The sequence below is a fragment of the Mytilus trossulus genome, chromosome 2 (assembly GCF_036588685.1).
Source record: "Mytilus trossulus isolate FHL-02 chromosome 2, PNRI_Mtr1.1.1.hap1, whole genome shotgun sequence".
In the NCBI taxonomy this organism is placed as follows: domain Eukaryota; kingdom Metazoa; phylum Mollusca; class Bivalvia; order Mytilida; family Mytilidae; genus Mytilus; species Mytilus trossulus.
Genome location: NC_086374.1, coordinates 32,023,599 through 32,041,769, shown reverse-complemented (window position 1 = coordinate 32,041,769; position 18,171 = coordinate 32,023,599). Strand labels below are relative to the sequence as shown.

General features: G+C 31.3%; 1 protein-coding gene across 4 annotated transcripts in view; it reads left to right on the top strand.

The window, feature by feature from the left end:
• The first annotated feature begins 3,744 nt into the window (after positions 1-3,744).
• The window catches only part of LOC134707018 (neurogenic locus notch homolog protein 1-like), a 64,986-nt gene continuing 50,559 nt past the window's right edge, over positions 3,745-18,171 (top strand). For 3 of the 4 annotated variants that reach the window (XM_063566486.1, XM_063566482.1, XM_063566485.1), the window contains exons 1-5: positions 3,745-4,012; positions 5,415-5,493; positions 15,284-15,420; positions 17,091-17,225; positions 17,601-17,805. In XM_063566486.1, the coding sequence (XP_063422556.1) occupies positions 3,949-4,012; positions 5,415-5,493; positions 15,284-15,420; positions 17,091-17,225; positions 17,601-17,805 (620 nt within the window). In that variant the 5' untranslated portion in view covers positions 3,745-3,948. The remainder of the gene's footprint in view (positions 4,013-5,414; positions 5,494-15,283; positions 15,421-17,090; positions 17,226-17,600; positions 17,806-18,171) is intronic. The other variant, XM_063566483.1, reaches the window with a different exon arrangement.

Sequence of the window (18,171 nt, the reverse complement as noted above, 5' to 3'; positions counted from 1 at the left end):
ACCGCCCCCGGAGTACACCGGAACGTACTGCTTTCATATCACTCATTTCACCATCTACACAAACTCGTTGATTTCGTTTTGGTAAGCCATGCGCTTATCCAACCAAGAACATCTCCACGGATACTGTAGTAGCTCATTTTCTGCAATAGCCGCTGGTGTGGGACTGTGTCAAATGCCTTGGAAAAATCTAAGACAACCATATCTATTTGTTCTCTCATGTCCAAAGATCTTGCCACTGATTCTATGGTGTTCACCAGTTGATGAGTTTCACAGGAGCGATGTTGTCTGAAACCGTGTTGGTAGTCCACTAAAATGTTGTGTTTTTACAAGTGGTTCATTACATGGCGGTAGATGATATGTTCCATTGTTTTACAGCATATAGATGTCAGAGAGACGGGCCTGTAGTTGACTGCTTGTGTGCGATCACCTTTCTTGTAGATAGTTGTGATGTTTGCTAGCTTCCAGTCTGATGGTTCTGTCCCAGATGTCAAAGTCTGGTTAAATATGTATGTTAAAAATGGGGATATTTGGTCGGCTGCCTCTTTTAAGATTCCAGCTGGTATCATATCTGGCCCTATATGGCTTTTGATGTGTCCAGCTTTTTTAGAAGTTTGGTTTCGCAATTTTCTGTTACTCTTAGTATATATTTCTATGTTGTTGATGTTGCTGCTTCCAAGAAATGGCATTGTATTCATATCTACGTCTGTAAATACAGTATCGTACTGTTCATTGAGTATAGCAGCTTTCACTTTACTGTCTGTTACTTCTGTTCCTGAGCTGTTCTTCGAGGTTGTTATGTTGACAGCGTCTTTTTTCCTGGACTTAACATGTATAATGTATATTGCCAGAATTTCTTTCCCATGATTGGCTTTTCTACTGTTCTTCATTAGAACTTTCGTCGTTAAATATACTGGTGTCTTTATCATGGGTTTCTGTCATGGTCTGCTTGACAATGTCTCTAGCTTTTCTGAATTTTTTCCAGTTTTCTGATGTATCGTAGTTTTTAGCAATGTTGTATCTGCATGCGTTGACGTTTTTCTAATTAGTAATTAGTCGCTGGTGGTATGGCTCATCCATGGCACATCTTGATTCCCACTGATGTTTTATTTGTGGGACATGCTTTTTTACACTTGACAATTGTGTCTTTGAACATGTTCCATTTATCTTTTACGGAGTTTGTGAGATAATCTTTGTCTTTTAAATGATCTGTATCAATATCTGTGGTCAATATCATTTTGTAGACTATTCATGTCGGCTTTTCAATAAATATAGACGTTTCTTGTTTTTTTCTATATGTTTTTGCTTTGATGTTGCCCGATTTCATGGTCGCTCATTCTAGGCTGTGTTTGTGTTCTTTCTATCAGTCCTGGAATATTGGTAAATATCCGAGGTCAATTATGTTTTTTCTCCCTCTGGTGGGTTCTTTTACCATCTGAATGAAGTCATTTTCTGTAACTATCTCAGCAAGTTTGCTCTAAGGAGCCTGTGTCGCTCATCTTGGTCGTTGTGCATTATAACAATCGCCTCCCTCCAACATGCATTAAAGACTAAGATGGTTTTTTTCTGTTGATCTTGTTTTGCTGACAATATTTTCAGTGTCTGTTTGCATTTCTCTCTACAAATATATGTAGATGATCATGGTTTCATTTTCAATCTATCTGATACAGTTTGTGAATATTATAATAAAAACGAGTAAAAACCCGGGCCTATCCAGGGCATTTACTTTTATAATGAACTTTCGTTTTTAGCTCTTTTTTTTACCTACCTTCTATTTACATTTTTATACTAGTATCTTTTCTATCTGATTTTTTGTTTGATTGCAGTAATTTTTATCTTGTTCCTCAGCCACGAAATAGGATATATTTCGTCAAGAAGAGCCAAAAACTCCTTTAAAAGGAGTCAACACATTATTTCAACAGAGTAAAGTCATTTATTATAGATCTTGTCCTGCTCATCAATTTATCGATTGACAGTTTTTGCAAATAATCTATATTTAGTATAGTTTTTGCATTATTTGCAATTATCACATCGGTTGCAATGAATTTCATTGATTTCCCAGTTAAATAGAATACGATAATTTCAAATGTGAAATAAACGTGGTTATTTCACTCTCTGAGGTCATCATGTGACAACAATATGCGTAAATAATAATCATTAATTTTAATGAAAAATCGACTGAAATTAGTAAGTTTGATCAGATCTAAAACTTTCCATAAGGAGGTCCTCTCCTGTCATACTTTATTGATTCCCTATATAATCCGCTACCGTGAGAAGCCCCGCAAGTCCCCTCCTGGATCCGCCGATGTAACCTATATGATGTTTTTTGCTAAAATAAAGTTTTTAGTTTTAGTTATATCAGCTATACATTTCTTTTTGGACATTTGTAGATCTTGTTTCGAAGATCGTCAAGTTTTTTGCAAATTACAGTTATCATGAAAATTGAGAATGAAATAGTTTCTGTGTGTCTATTATACTCAGTTTTCGAGATATAAATATACCATTGGTAAAAATCGTCATTTAATGAAATTAACTCCCATATCATGTGGTCTGACAGTACTGAGCAGTACCAACAATTTGGACATTTCTTCTCTATCATATATTTCTCGGTCTTGTAGGTTTTATAGCGGTTTTCAATATAATAGACAAACCATACCAGAGGCGGATGGCCAGGATTTTGGAAAGAGGGGCGAAGTTTATAAAGATCTGTGACCTTTTTGGGGCTAAAAAACATAAAATAAGTGTAAAATGCATTTTCTAAACGGTTCCTAGCGTATTCTATAGTTGCTGTAAAGTGTAAGGGTTGGACATTTTGTATGCTGTATTCTCCCTTTTGATTGCCTATCATAAAAATGATGGTATGAATCCAAAGCTATGCACTGATATATTTGATATGGGACTTGCAGTAAAAAATAAGCATGGAAAATTCTCGTTTGTTGTATGTTAAGTTAGCATAACCTCACAGATTTCTTGGGTCTGATTTCTTGTTGTAAACAAAAAAATCGCCGGGCTATTCGATGAAATTTACAATACGAACGAAACGAGTTAAAAAGTCAAACAAGCAATTTTTATCCAAATGTTATGTTGATATGTTTCACCCAACAACATTAAGGGAGGTGAGGGGTTCCAAATCAACCAAAGTCTACGAATGAGTCTGAAATCCCAACGAATTTATGAAGAACGGTCCACAAATGAAGACATAAAAGGCCACACTCAGCAGTCGGGTTGCAGTTTGGTCTTGAAAAATGTATTCAACTTGTATATCAGTTCAGCGAAACAGACATTCCGGTCACTGAAACTTTTTTTAATGATGAGCCAACAAAATTGTTATTTCCATCGTTTAAATAAGGATATATTTTTTATATACAGTTGCTCTATTTTGAAGTTTCATTTTTATTTATTATTTCACTTTTCTCATAAGTGTTCCTGCGGGCATAAATTCCACCAGTCAAGCACACACTAGTCGTGTGCCAGTTACCTATACGCCAATCCAAGCGTGACTAGCGGTGTCTCCGTCTGACTCCCGCGAACTAACGTTACACTTCAAAGTCAACAAAAAGTTATTTAAGTTGTGATGCGGTTAGCGGAATAAAATAGGGCAGTAAAAAGAACGGTTAAAGTATTTTATTTGTGCAAACCACAATTAATAAAAAATATTTAAGAGAACGATTTAAGTATTATCTTTTGATAAATTATTATATTCCACATATATGAGACAATCAAATATTCATGAAGTCCGTACCTTGATAATTACGCGTAGTGACATAATCTGCAAGGTGCTTGTTTGTAAATCAACACGAGTTGTAAAAGTTTTGTGTATTCGACGATGGAGTTTAAAATATCATGTTAAAAGTTTGGAAAAGTATATTTGCAGTGCTATTTTTGAATTTGGAGTAATGTTCGGATATTTAAGTGAATATTCCATAAGGGATTTATTATGATTTTGGAGTTATGTTGGTTTTTGCACGGTTTTTGACGGCTGTGTTGATTGCACATCAAATTATCCTCATTGAAGGTAATGTCCTAGTGATAAAAATACCCATGCATCGAAATACTTTAATGATGAATACTTTAAACAATTGTATGCTTGTCTTTTTATATTTTAAAGAATTCATGAAGGTCTGAAAGATTAAATATAGTATTAATTGCTACTAATCATGGTTTAATTTGTTATACATATATGAGAAAAAATTACTGTTGAAATTAAAGATATCATGTTTTGAAACATAGGCAATACACATTTCGTTGCGCGTGCCTTCTTTGTTTTCATGAAAGATGATGTCATAGGACAAATGTACGTATTGATGCACTTATGATTATATTATAAACAAGATTTGTTTGTTTAAAATATTACCAAATGAGATTTCAATTTCTTGTTAAGATTATAGAATAGCATATTAAAACATTTAATAGTTAAAATAAACAGTTCAAACCTTTAAAGTATATTTTGATTTCAGTTTTAGTAGAGGTTTAAAATTACAGTATTCTTTTTTCAAAAGGTTGGAGCTATTTGAACAGGTTGGGACCAATCATTCAAATGGGTTACATTTGGGATATAAGTTTACAAAAAAACATTTGATATAGAATAAACACTGACAAATTTCCTGACTTGTGAGAGGTAATGTACATGAAATATATGACAGCCTCAATTTTTTTTTTTTATATATCTCAAACCCCCATACCGCCACTATTTCTTTATCAATGGAACAACAAAAAGGCGTACTAAATAACACCAAAAATTCATGTAGTAAAAACATTAAAAACTTAGAATAATAAAGAAAAGAAAAACAAAAAACGGCAGAAAGACAATAGACCAGATACATGTATGTATACTGTATCAAAGATCAGTCAGTGGTACATAACCTGCTTATTTGAAATTATTGAATCCAATATCAGTCATTGTGTCAGTTACTGTACTTCAGTGTCTTTTAATAAAAGTACAGGATCTTGAAGACATAATCTGTACCAATCGAACAGCATTTAAACACCTGGTATACATTTTTTTGGTACATGTACATGTATTAGAATTTTGTTTCACAGTATTTTGTAGTTTTAAATATACCAGCACAAATTTAAAAAAAAACCCACATATGTCATTTATGTTTTAAAGTTATAAAAAGTTTCTCCTAAATAGGTCATAAATTCTTGACAAAAATATAATATTTTGTTTTATGAAGTTTATAAGTTATTGCCATGAAGTTTCAGCACATGTTTATCATCTTAAATACTTTCTGTGTACTGAAGTGCTTAAATATAATTGTAATCTGGTGTTTATTTTCATATACTAGCCAGAATATTTTCCAAGTTTAAAAGAAATTAGAAAATCTACTTTATTAATTAACAATTATTTTGGAATACATTGTAGCAATATTCATGAATTAAAAAAACACATGAACTATGAATGTTTTATTTTGCAGCATTTCCTTCATGTTATCCTGATCCTTGTTTGAATGGAGCTACTTGTAAAACAGCAAGTAATGGAGAAAGTTACTGTGTGTGAGTACAAAATATATAGTGTCTGCTATACCCATGTGTAAAGCCAAGTTTTTATATTGAAATATTGGCAACAAGTTTTGTCATATTTAAGGGGGGAGTGAAATGATAAGTTCAATACAAACTCATTACTCAATTTTTTAGCCGGTAGGAAGGAAAAAGTAGTTTATTTTTGTTGGGCTTTTGTCTTTTTCACCTTTGGAATTACATGTATTAACATAAGAAAATGTGTGTATTAAATCAAATACGGGTAGCAAAATCAAGGAAAACAATTCTCAAAATGTCACACAATTTCCTAATATTTTGTAGAAAAATATTAATACATACATGTACATGTATGCCGATGTAATGGAACTAAATGATTATATATCTCAATCTACAGAAAACAGCACAAGTTTATTGTGGTCTTTATTGAACTTCTTTCCAGACTTTCCCATACATTATAGTCCACTATTATTTATAACAAATCAATTAACAAAAATCAAATTTGACAGACATTAACCAAATACAGCCACTGAACTACAGAATCCTGACTTGGGACAGGCACATAAGAATGTTGCAGGGTTAAACATGAATGAAAATGTTGCCCTATCAAGCTAAACCCTTTCAAATTTGAACTGAGAAAAAAAAAGCATCAGTAAGATTATTTTGATGTACATGTACTGATTTTTGTCATATATGGATACCCTGTTCCTTTTTTTTTTTTTCTTCTTGCTACACAAATGTAACTCAATGCTAAAATTTTGTATCATATTAATACATGTACATGTTGTATCACACTCAGCGCCATATATATTGATGTTTTTCACATGTTATTTAACATGTAAGTTCAATACATACAAACATATATGAAATCTTTCTACTTGAAGATAATACAAATATACTTGAGCTACTGTATGTGTTATAAATCTTAGTCTTTTTTCACAATAGAAAAATCAGATAAGTTTGACTGTGTTGACTATTTCATTGATTATGGTCTTGGATATTTGGCATGTTTTTGGTCCATTAAAAAATCTTTTAAGTCCAATTTGATATTGTTATCTGATAGGATGGAACATCTAAATCTTTGTGACAATTGTTTTAATGCAGTCATTAATTAGTCTACTGTAAAGATGATTTAAAGACTGTAAATGAGATTTATAGACGATTTGAAGTTTTATTTAAAAACTCTTGTATTTAGAACAACACTCTTTGGACCTAAACAAAATATATGATTGTCTGTACAATTTGTTTTGTGTTCCACAATTATACATGGATTGACATTATTTTTGTTTAAATCTTGAGTTAATGCACAGTTACTAACGTACCTGGTTGTAATTATAAGCTATACACAAACCGACAAAGCTTTGATTGTAATTTATTCTTGATAATCAGCTGTTTGCAATGGAGTAATTTGTTTGTTTTGAGATTTAGTATATAGATAATCCCAACAGATGGAATTTCTTATAAATGTGACACTTTTTCTTAACTTACAGCATACACGTGGATATATGTACTGTACATTGTATGCACATGTATATTTCATATCAATGTTTTATTTCATTTTACATGTATGAGGGGGGATAGGACTTTTTAGATCAGGACTCCGGGATCAGGTGTTTTTAAGCTCCAGATTTCAGGATTGACCCATTTGGGATCCAGGAACTCTTTTTTCGAATTTTGGGATGTCGGGATTTTAAATTATTTAAATTCTGGACCTAAGGATTTCATGTTTTTAAGCCCGGGATTTCGGGATCAGGACCCCTCCTACACCATTATGTAAATAAACATATGCCTGCAGTTACAAAAACCAACTGCCAGCAGAAATTTAAAGTACCGGTCTTTGAAAGTGTACTTGGTTTTAAGCTACTGTGCTTGGTTTTGCTGACTCACTCTTCCATACACACAAACACAAAAAAACATATATATATAACGAAATTATACTAGCACACTACAGAATGGTATTTATATTTATACTAATGGCTAATGAAAGTGAAAAAAAGTAGATGCTTCACTACATTCATGTTAAAATCATTAAAAAAAAAGATTGTGTAAAAAGCAGACATAATTACATCTTTACTGAAAGTTGTGTCTTTATTATTCATCAACAACCTATATTACAAAACAAGTCATATTATATATTCAATTGTTTTCTGAAATCTTTTCATTACATTGAACTTCACATGATTTAAATGAAATGGAATAATTTGCCAGTCTTCATACATCATTTGTACATGTACAATGACATACATTATAATTATGAATATATATATGAAAATATATATACAACTGGTCTAAACATCAACCCAACAATGTTAGATCTGTAAATTTGCTTTGTTCTTCCCTCGCAGGGATTCGAACCCATGCTACTGTGATATCGTGACACCAAATCACCTGCATTGCAGCCGTCCAACTAGACCACACAACCACCTAGGCTCTACAAAAATGAATATATATATATATGGGTTTAAGACATGAAAGAAGAGCATACAAACATATTTTTATTAAGTTTGCTGTATATACATGTATATAGTGAACTGATATAAACCGTGATGATTTTTTCATACTCTACACCAGTTCTCAAACATTTGAGTCACTGTGGCTTATGATGTTGGAAGTTTTTAACGACCTTGACTGGCTGTTACAGCCCTTCGGCACAGTCAGTCATGATGGCACAGTTTATAAATTGAGTTACCTAAAATAATAAAGTGAATGCATAATATTGTTATTTTACTACTACATTGTACATCTGTCCTAATATTATAAACACCATTCCACAATATTTCCTACATTTTGCACTTGAGAGATTTTGAAGTTTTATGCTTTTAAAAGTTGAAACTCTTAAGCTTATACTCTATTATTTTGATCAACAGACTGCAATTTCACTTGTATAGGCAACACTATTCTCTAATATTTTAGGGACTGATATTAAACTGGTGCTTCAGCATGTTCAGTTACTTTTTAAACTTTGCATTTTTTCAAAGACATTTTAGTTGAAGTTGTATATATTTCAACTCAATAATAAATGTAATTAGCTCATTCTATATTGTCTGGTCATTGTTATCCATATAGAAATTTCCAGGATGTTGATTATTTTTGGCCATATGTTTGTGACATCTTATCTACCGAAGTTATTTTTAGGGTGTATTTGTTGTGATGAATGGTTGTGTTACCCTGTTTTTTGCAGATCTATAAAAAAAGTTTAAAAAATAAATCGTGAATTAAGCTCCACTATTCTTAACTTTTGATTGAAACATAGTACTTTTAAATGTTATTTAAAGTGTATGCTATGTACTCAATATCTATCTATAGCTAATATTCAATACATAAAAGAGGAAAACTTATGAATATTAATATTCTTAAATATGATATGCCTTTCATAAAATAATTGCAAGTTTTGAAATGACCTTTGTTAAGACAGATGGATGTTTTTGTGTGTCGGAATTTTAAAAACCAGCTGTCTACAGTTAACATAAAAACCAGGTGCCCTTAGTGGTGTCATAGAATTTGAATATGAGTGAATTGTCATAGAAATAAAATTGTGGTCTTTCACCTGAATGAACTTTACTTTAAACCATATCAACTTGTATTGGTGAAAAACTACAGTGATGGATAAGTTAGCAATATTTCTCATCTGCCTTTTGATCAAACATACATGTATAAAGTTGTGGAAAGAGGTTTATTCATGCAATTATATTTAAGATTTATTAAAGAACAACTGCCGTTGGGAATATGTTGGATAATAAGCCTATTGAAGAATTTGAGATTGATTGTTCCCAATTGCCATCACAAATATTTGGTACATATTCATGATCAGAAAAATTTAATGATCAGGATGATGTAAAACTTTTAGAAAATGGCTTTCCCCCCCCCCCCCCCCCCCCCAATATAAGCCATGTCTATTTTGATAAAAAAAAAAAATTATAAGATTATTGATAATTGACTTGTACAAAGCTGCTTTAATTTGTTCTTCATGGTGGTTTATCTAAAAACTCTGCTCTCACTTTCTGAAACAATCTTCTCTGAAAGCACCTATCTGTTGAAACTACGCTGAGCTATATACATGTATGGAATGGAATGTTTCTGAAATGTTTCTTTTTCTGTACATGTTTTTATGTTGGATATAATAAAATTGAGAATGGAAATGGGGAATGTGTCAAAGAGACAACAACCCGACCAAATAAAAAAACAACATGTTCATCCTCTTTAATTATTTGTGTGAAACATTTTTGTTTTGTCAGATTCATGTATTTTAAGAGACAAATGTATGATACTGGTTCCTTAAAGCCTTTTGTCTTCTGTACTCTTTTTTTCTTGTAATGGTTAAGTTTTAAAAGGTAGAAAAAAAACTATGTGTATTTTATAGGATGTTGTAGTTTGAAATTTACTAGATTTTAAAACTTTAAATTCAAAAAGGCCATTGAACAATATTTATCAGTGGTGACCTGAATCAAGTCTAGAAATATCTAATCATTATTTGATTAAACCTTACTGGTATCTTACAATCTTTAGATTTGCAAAATCAATTTGATTTGACCATCTGCCTATATTTGACCATTGGAAGTGGACATAGCTATGGTCACAGCTAAGATTTGTAGGTTCATTCAACTACCTGTTGATAGGATAGCCTTTGGTCATTGTGATATCTTAACAATGATTTGTTCATTGCTTTGGGGCCTGATCATCTCTTTGTTTGCTTTTCAATCAAAACATTTTCAAATTTATGGCGAAACGTTATTTGCAAATTGACATTCACAAATTGACATGCATACATATTCATACTAGCATGACTTGTTCTAATGCACATGTATGCTTATATGGTGTGGTTCCTTAGGTTGACTAAAAATAAGTATTTATTCATATTTATTGAGCCTTTTTTCTCATTCTCCATCTTCAGAATGTTCAGCAGTAAATAAAAGAGAGTCTACCGGGTAATCAAAATTGAAAAGTCAAAATATATTGTTATCCTTGGTCATGTTGGTAGCCTTTTGGCTGTGATTTGCTCTTTGATCGGGCTGTTGTCTGTTTGACATTTTTCCCATTTCTCATTTCCATTTTCTTTTATTATATTTCTTAGGTTAAAAAAACATATATGATTTAAATCAAGAAATAAACTTAATTCGAAATGACTATGTCACAAAAACCAAGGATAGTCACTATAAAAATCGTTGCAAAAACTGAAACTTATGAATTGGTAACACAACCACAAAGTTAATTTAAAATATTCTTCTTTATAACAAAGCCTTAGCACTCTCATATTATATTTGAACAAGCTTCCATTCAGCTTGAGAAATATTTATGGTTTATTAACTGAATCACTGATATCTAGGGAAGTTTACAATAGATGGCTGATAGAGCAAGGTTTAAGAGCTTGTGTAATAAACAGGTATAACTCAGGTGCAATAAACTGGTACCCACACCTGTATTTTGATTCAGTAATTTCCTGGCACCTGTTGCCAACAGGTAACAGCTGGTGTCATCAATGTCATATTTTATTATCAAGGTAGCATTCCTACACAAATTTAAAGTAAAAATTATTTTAAAAAAGCCATATGTTTACATTTATTGTGTTTAAATGAAAATAAAAGCGATTTTATATAAACATTTTTTTGTGAAACATTTTGGAAGATTTGGAATATGATAATAGAAGATATGGTACTATTGCCAACGAGACAACAGTGAACTCCCCACGGTAGACTGAATTACAAAGAAATAACAAAGAAATTAAAAGCTATTGGTCAACATACGGCCTTAACACAATGAGGAAAGCCCAATACCGCATAGTCTGAAGCTGATTTTGGAGAATTTCTGTTATCCTTTTTAGCTCACCTAACCTAAATGTCCAAGTGAGCTTTTCTCATCACTCCGCTGCTGGTGTTGTTAGCATCCCTTTGAAATTAGCCTAATCACCCCACACTTTGTTAAGTTAGTAACTAGAAAAAGACAAATTACATCAGGAAAAGTAAGCTTAATGCTGACTTTTCAGTTCTGTCTTAAACTGGTAGTCAGGTATTTTTAGTACCAGCATTTTAGTGTAAATATCTGACATGGTGAAAACAAACCTGGCCAATTTAATGATTTCGTTTAGATGGTATTGATATTTTTATAATATACATTGGCACAAAACGTTATAACAGAAAACAAATAAATCAAAAAATGTGCATGTACTTTGGAAAGAAAGTTTTGTGAAATGTTGAGAAAATAGACAGATCATTATTTATATTATTTTACAAACAATTATAAAATTGCCAGAACTACAAATGTATGTACATGGTGTGCAAACTCATTATATCTAACCAAACACTTCCACCATATTTTGGCGGGGTTTTTCTTTGTCCTGACATCTGAAGAAATGACTTGACCCTTAGAAAGACTAGTAGTACCTAACTGTACCTGTAGCATTAATAATAACAATGACTGGTTGTGATTAGACAAAACATACACAGACAGGCAGGTGTTAATCAAATAGAGAAAACTTTAACAATTAAATTAGAATACTTATGCTAAAATAAATTTGTATTTGTAATCTCTGTTGACATTTGGATTGAGCAGGAGCAGGTAATTAAGATGATCAAAGGAATTTTACCTGATAACACCTTTATTTTACCTGAAAAATAAACTAACAGTTTATCTATAAACCAATTTAAACAGACAGTTAACTGTTTACTGGCCATCTGTTAAGATTTTTGATAAATGAAATAAAAATATTTATGAAATAGAGATTTAGAGATTTACGACTTGTTGAAAATTTACTTTTTTTGGCTTGTAAATTATTTGCAAATGATTTCTAGTTGTATTTGTTGTTTTTCTGTCAATGACATCATCCATGCATTGTATATAACAAACATCTTAACACCTTGCCGTCAACATTAAGATTTTCAGCCATTGAAAAATTTTGCTAGACTTTTAAAGACCCTTGCTGTATACACATAGAAGATATTGGCAGCCTTGGAAACAAATTTGCCATACAAACTTTTTCATCTCTAGGACATACAGATATTTGCACAGAATCCACCCAGTTTTAATGGCCATGTTTGGACTGTTTTCCTTGTAAATTGTCTGCTTCTTGTCTATACAAATTACAGGGTCTAACTTTAAACTGTGTTCAAGTTAGTCAAGATAGAAATCATGATGCAAATATATTCCCAATTTTTCATTACCTGGTAGTTTACAATTTAATTTAAAAAGTTACACATTTTGAGAAGAAAAAAACAGTATGCAAAATTACATGAATTAGCAGATTTTGAAATTTCTCTATTAAAATCTTTATTTTGAATGATATTTTAGGTTTCAGGCTAAATGAATAATGAAAAAATAGTTAAAGAGAAAATCATTGACTAACTCTGGTTTACCATTACAGAAATTCTGTTGTGTAATTGTTTTTCCAGAAGAGCTGTGAAGTGTTTATTTTGTGAAAACAGTTTTTGTAGTAGTTTGCTTAAAAGTGAAGTGTCAGTTTCTTTGCTATTTACTTTCCTATCGCTATACATGTTTCATAGATACTTAAATCATCATTTCAAAACCAATAAAAATGTTTAGAGTTTCAAATCTTATGATTGTTGTACAGAAATATGACATTGTGCTTACATTTTGCTGCTGAATTGTTTCAGCATGAAAAGTATAATTGCATTGTACCTCCATCAGGTAGAATGGTTATTGGATGGTGTCAAAAGTTATTTTTGTAGCTCAGAATTGAAATATTTTCCTATAAAAATTACCTTCTTATTTGAGTTTTATTAAATGAGTTTCTATAACAATTACATAATAATAAGCGTGGTAGGCATCAGGTTGAAAGCATGAGCAAAGGAGATAAAGCTAATACTATCCTTGTGGGGATGCTGAAAAAATATTTTGAAGTATGCAACAAATACATTCGATCCCATTGTAAAGAACCAGAACTATTTGATAGATTTGAAAGATGCAATTTCATATCTTTATGCACCACAAGGTTGTATGGTTTAATTACAGATGCAGTTACTTTCACTCTAATTGTTGTCTTGAACTTGATTAGCATAAAATTTGGAATAAATATGCATTTCAACTCCTAATAAGTTGCATATTAACACGATTAAGCTCTGTATGTTTGGAAGCTGTTTCTTTTTCTTATTTTTTTTACTGGAGTTACAAAGTATTTTGTTCTTTTTAAATTTATCATTTTAGAGACTATAGCACTAGTATTATAATCATGCAACCCCCCTTTTTTTCTCTGTCAACTTTCTTCCACACCTGCTTAGTCCTTACGGTGACATCTGTTCAGATGTATGTTATATTTTTACAGAGCTTTGTAAATATCAGTAGCTCTTAATAATGCCTAATATAGATTAATTATGCCATAAACATACTTATAACATTATTCTGGATGACAGTTAGAGGGGGGTGACCCATTAATCTACAATAAACAGTGTTTATTACACTGGGGAATAGGGCAATTTGTATATCACACACCATGTTTATTACACAACACAGTGATAGTGTTACAAATATTATTGTAAGTAAACAGCAATTAAGCAGTTAAGCATTACTATCTGTTTGATAATAGTATATAAAATGTATACTACAGTTGTAGTCAACAAATTGTGCAAATCTGACCATGCAAGGGCTGTTTAGCCAGTCAAGGTCGTTATGTTGTAAAATATTTTCAACCTAGTGGGAGGTGGATATCTCTCAATATCTATAAATAGAAGTATTTTAAAAATACCCTCATAGAATAGTCCATATAGACATTGAAGGGATAAGAAAGACACTGTGAAACCTTTTTGAAAAGCATTGCTATTTTCATTGTAACTGTAAAACAAAGGCTTATAGATAAAATTGTCATTTGATGAAGAGGTTGCTGTCAAAGTGTCTTAAGTTTATGGGTCAAAGATTCAAGGATTAAGAAGACTAATTTAGTTGATACATTTGCATTGATCTTAGTCCTTTAAGAGTACGGAGTCTGGAAGCTTAAACACTTTGTTTTTATCCCATTGATGGGCTACACAAATGTTTTATTAATTATGTATATTTTTAAATTATATATAAAGAACATAAAAGAAATACCTCTTAGTGAGTCACATTCTAAAAATGTTGTTTCAAAGATATTGAAGCTCTATTTTTGATAGGCATATATGCATGTTTTCTTCAATTGTTGTCCCCTTGATATTTTAAAAGAAAGGATGACAAAGAATGTTGGTTTGATAGTTGTACTTAATGTCAGTTATATCTCATCTACTTATTTTGAAATAGGAAGAGGGTGTCTGTTTTTTTACATGTTCCAGGGAAAGAAAAACAATTGAAATATAAGGGATGAAAATTCAGAATGAATCAAACTGAATTATACCTTCTTGTAGATTGCCAAAATATAACAAAATAGTAAACCTTTGGTTTTGACAATATTTTTATTTCTTTTTAATACATTCATATGTTGACGGTATTCATGTTGACATAGCACCAGGGGAAAAACCAGAATATTTAAATTCAGTTTCCTATTTTTTTAAGGATCACTGTATTTGTCAAAGTTGAAACATGATACATTTTATAAATATACATTAGTGTGTTTTTCTTTTCTCTTGTAATCATTGAGTTAATCATGTTAATTGTATTGAAAAAATTGTAATCATTTTGTAATCATTTGTACCGAATTTAACTTTTAATTATTCTGCCTGTATGATGGGCGTCTTTAATTGACAATAAAATGTATTTGATTTGATTTTTTATTAGATTTTTTGTGTGTGTGTTTATATGTATGTGTGAACCCTTGTGTTGCAATCTTAATTGCATGTAACCTACTTTTTTCTTTTATTCATGTAAATAGAAATATATGTATATTTTGCAGGTGTCCCCAGAGTTATATAGGTACCTACTGTGAGTTAGATAATCCGTGTGGTCCAAGTCTTGATCTTTGTATGAATGATGGAACCTGTACTGTAATACAAGCTGGGGGAATCAAGGCAAGATGTGATTGTAAATTAGGTAGGTATTTTTAGGAGCAAATCTTCACCAGACTTAAAGTATAAAAACAACTTAGCACAGAAAAGCTAAAAATGCATGATCACTTATCATGCTTACAGACCAGAATATAATGTAAGCTAGCACAGTGTTTGAAATGGTGCCTGATAGTTCTTCTGGGAAAAACAAATTAATCAAAGAGAGTAAACTGAACAATTTGAAAGACAACTACAATAGGAAAAGGGACAGCATATTGACGAAGTACATTATTACACATATAGGGAGCACTGTAAATTTAAAGATGTATTGCATGCACATATAATTCCCATTCAAGGAACCTAGCAAAAATGTGAGCTTGCATATTACACACGAAAAAAAGTGTTAACATAAAACACTTTTGAACAACAACAGAAAGTCACAAGAACATTGATTCCCTTGTTTTAAAAAAAATCTGTCTTTCCAAGACTTCCATGCTTTGATTTGTAGAGTTTGTTATTAGTAAACCATAATACTGACTATATATGGTTCCTATTTCATGGTTTGAAAATTAAGTCAATATTCTATTTTTGCCTCTAATCTTGCTACAAATATTAGATTTTGATGAAGAACTAAATATATACACTGTACACTAATCATAATGAATAAATACTCTTGTCTCTAAATTTATGCTTACATATTTAGGTACCTGTAATTAGAAAATGACAAAACAAATGCAAACAAGCTTTGGTTAATTTCAAACCACTTTTAATAACAGGTAATCTACAAGTCCAAAATAAAAAGGCTAGATTAACTATGCTGTATAAAATAAATTGGGGGTTAGTTGAAGTTCCGAAGGACAACTTAACAATATCTGATAGACGCACTAGGAAGGAACATAAATTTAGGCAAATATCAACAAATAAAGATTTCTATAAATTTTCATTTTATCCTCGCACTATTTCGGACTGGAACTCACTACCTGAAGCAATGGGTATGTCTGACACCCTGGAATTCTTCAAAAGTGGCATATCCACTCTAACATTTGAAGGATCCACAGCAACTTATTAAACTTTAAAGCCACTGTACATAATGTATATATGTTATTGATAACGATTTTTCTTTGTCATATTATTTTTTAAATTAAGTCCATATGTACATAGCACACAAGTTCCGGGAAGTTCTACACTCCTACCTAGGAGTCTACTCCCGTATTAGGAAGAAGAAGAACTAGTAAACAATGTCGAAACAACATATCAACTAATGGTTGAAAGAGTTTCCAATAGACACTGATCTGACTTTGAGAAGCCCCTTCATACACAGTCAAGTTGACTTGTATCAGTGACTAATTTAATCCAACTGTGCAAAAATTAAACTGAGCAAAACATGTCTTTGTCTGACAAATGCTATTAGTTAGAGCTATTATTTTCATTCATTCATCAGATAGATAGACATGGATTTTTAATGTTTTGATATGAAGATTAGGAACAACATAATAATTATAACCACATAACTAGTATGAAATGTACAATAGAAATAAGAAAATGAAGACAAATTCAGTAAATTGATAAAAGCAACCCCCCAAAAAAAGGGGAAAGACAATATTTTATTCATGTCCTGTGTTCAAATTCAAATTGTTTTACATTTGACCTGATCCTTACATCAAAACTTTTGTTTTATTATTGTTTACAATGAAGCTTATTTGTATATTATTTCAGGATTCAATGGAACCCTTTGTGAATTTGTAGTTCCAGGCAGTATATGTTACAACAATCCATGTCAACATAAGGGAACATGTCAAAATACTCATTCTTTAGCTCATTATATTTGTACATGTCCAAGTGGATATACAGGTAATATGATTTCAAGTCAATTTGAGTTGTCTTTCTTTCTCTAGTAATGGTTTATTTAAGGGAGATAATCCAAGTTGGTTTGTCAGATTGTATTTTGGTAATTGAGTTATCTCCCATACATCGTTCATTTCTTTAAATGAATATTTTGAAGTTTTATGGGGTTTTGTAGAAAAGAATGAAGATACTCACAAAGTATATACAATTAATAAATTCAAACAAAGTCTTATTTTAATGAAAGAAATATATTGATCTAGTATTATTGTAAACATGTAGAAATACAATATTTATATATTTTTATCAGCAAGATTTAAAAAGTAATTGTTGTGTATGGTAAGTTATAACCTTCAAAAGTTAAACTAGATAACTATGTTTTAGGAAAAAATTGTGAATATATTGATTATTGTGAAAAGCAGCCATGTCGAAATGATGGAACATGTGACTCTTTGGAGGATGGGTACAGGTGCAGCTGTACTCAGGGTTACACGGGACCAACATGTATGTCTGATGTGGATGAATGTTCAGAGAATCCTGGGCTATGTCAAAATGGTGGACAATGTGATAATAGAATTGGTTCTTACATGTAAGTGCTGAAATGTATAGCGGTATTTATATGACAGTTGCATCAAGTTCCTCACATTATAAACATTTAAATAGATTTGATGCTCAGAATTGCTTGGATACAATTTTTGTGCATTCAATGAATCAAATGATTAGCAGATCATCATTTTGTATTTTAATCAGTTGAAAAGTGAACTTCAAATACTATTACAAGAAAATTTAAGGTGCACCATGAAAATTTTCAAATAGTGATTTTGATCACTTTCATTTACAGATAATAATACAAATGCATTTCACACTGTTGTAACAGATTTGTAAATAAGATATATTTATCTACATAGATGCCTTATTTCTGGATGGCAAGCTTTTTTCTTCTTCGTCAGTAGAA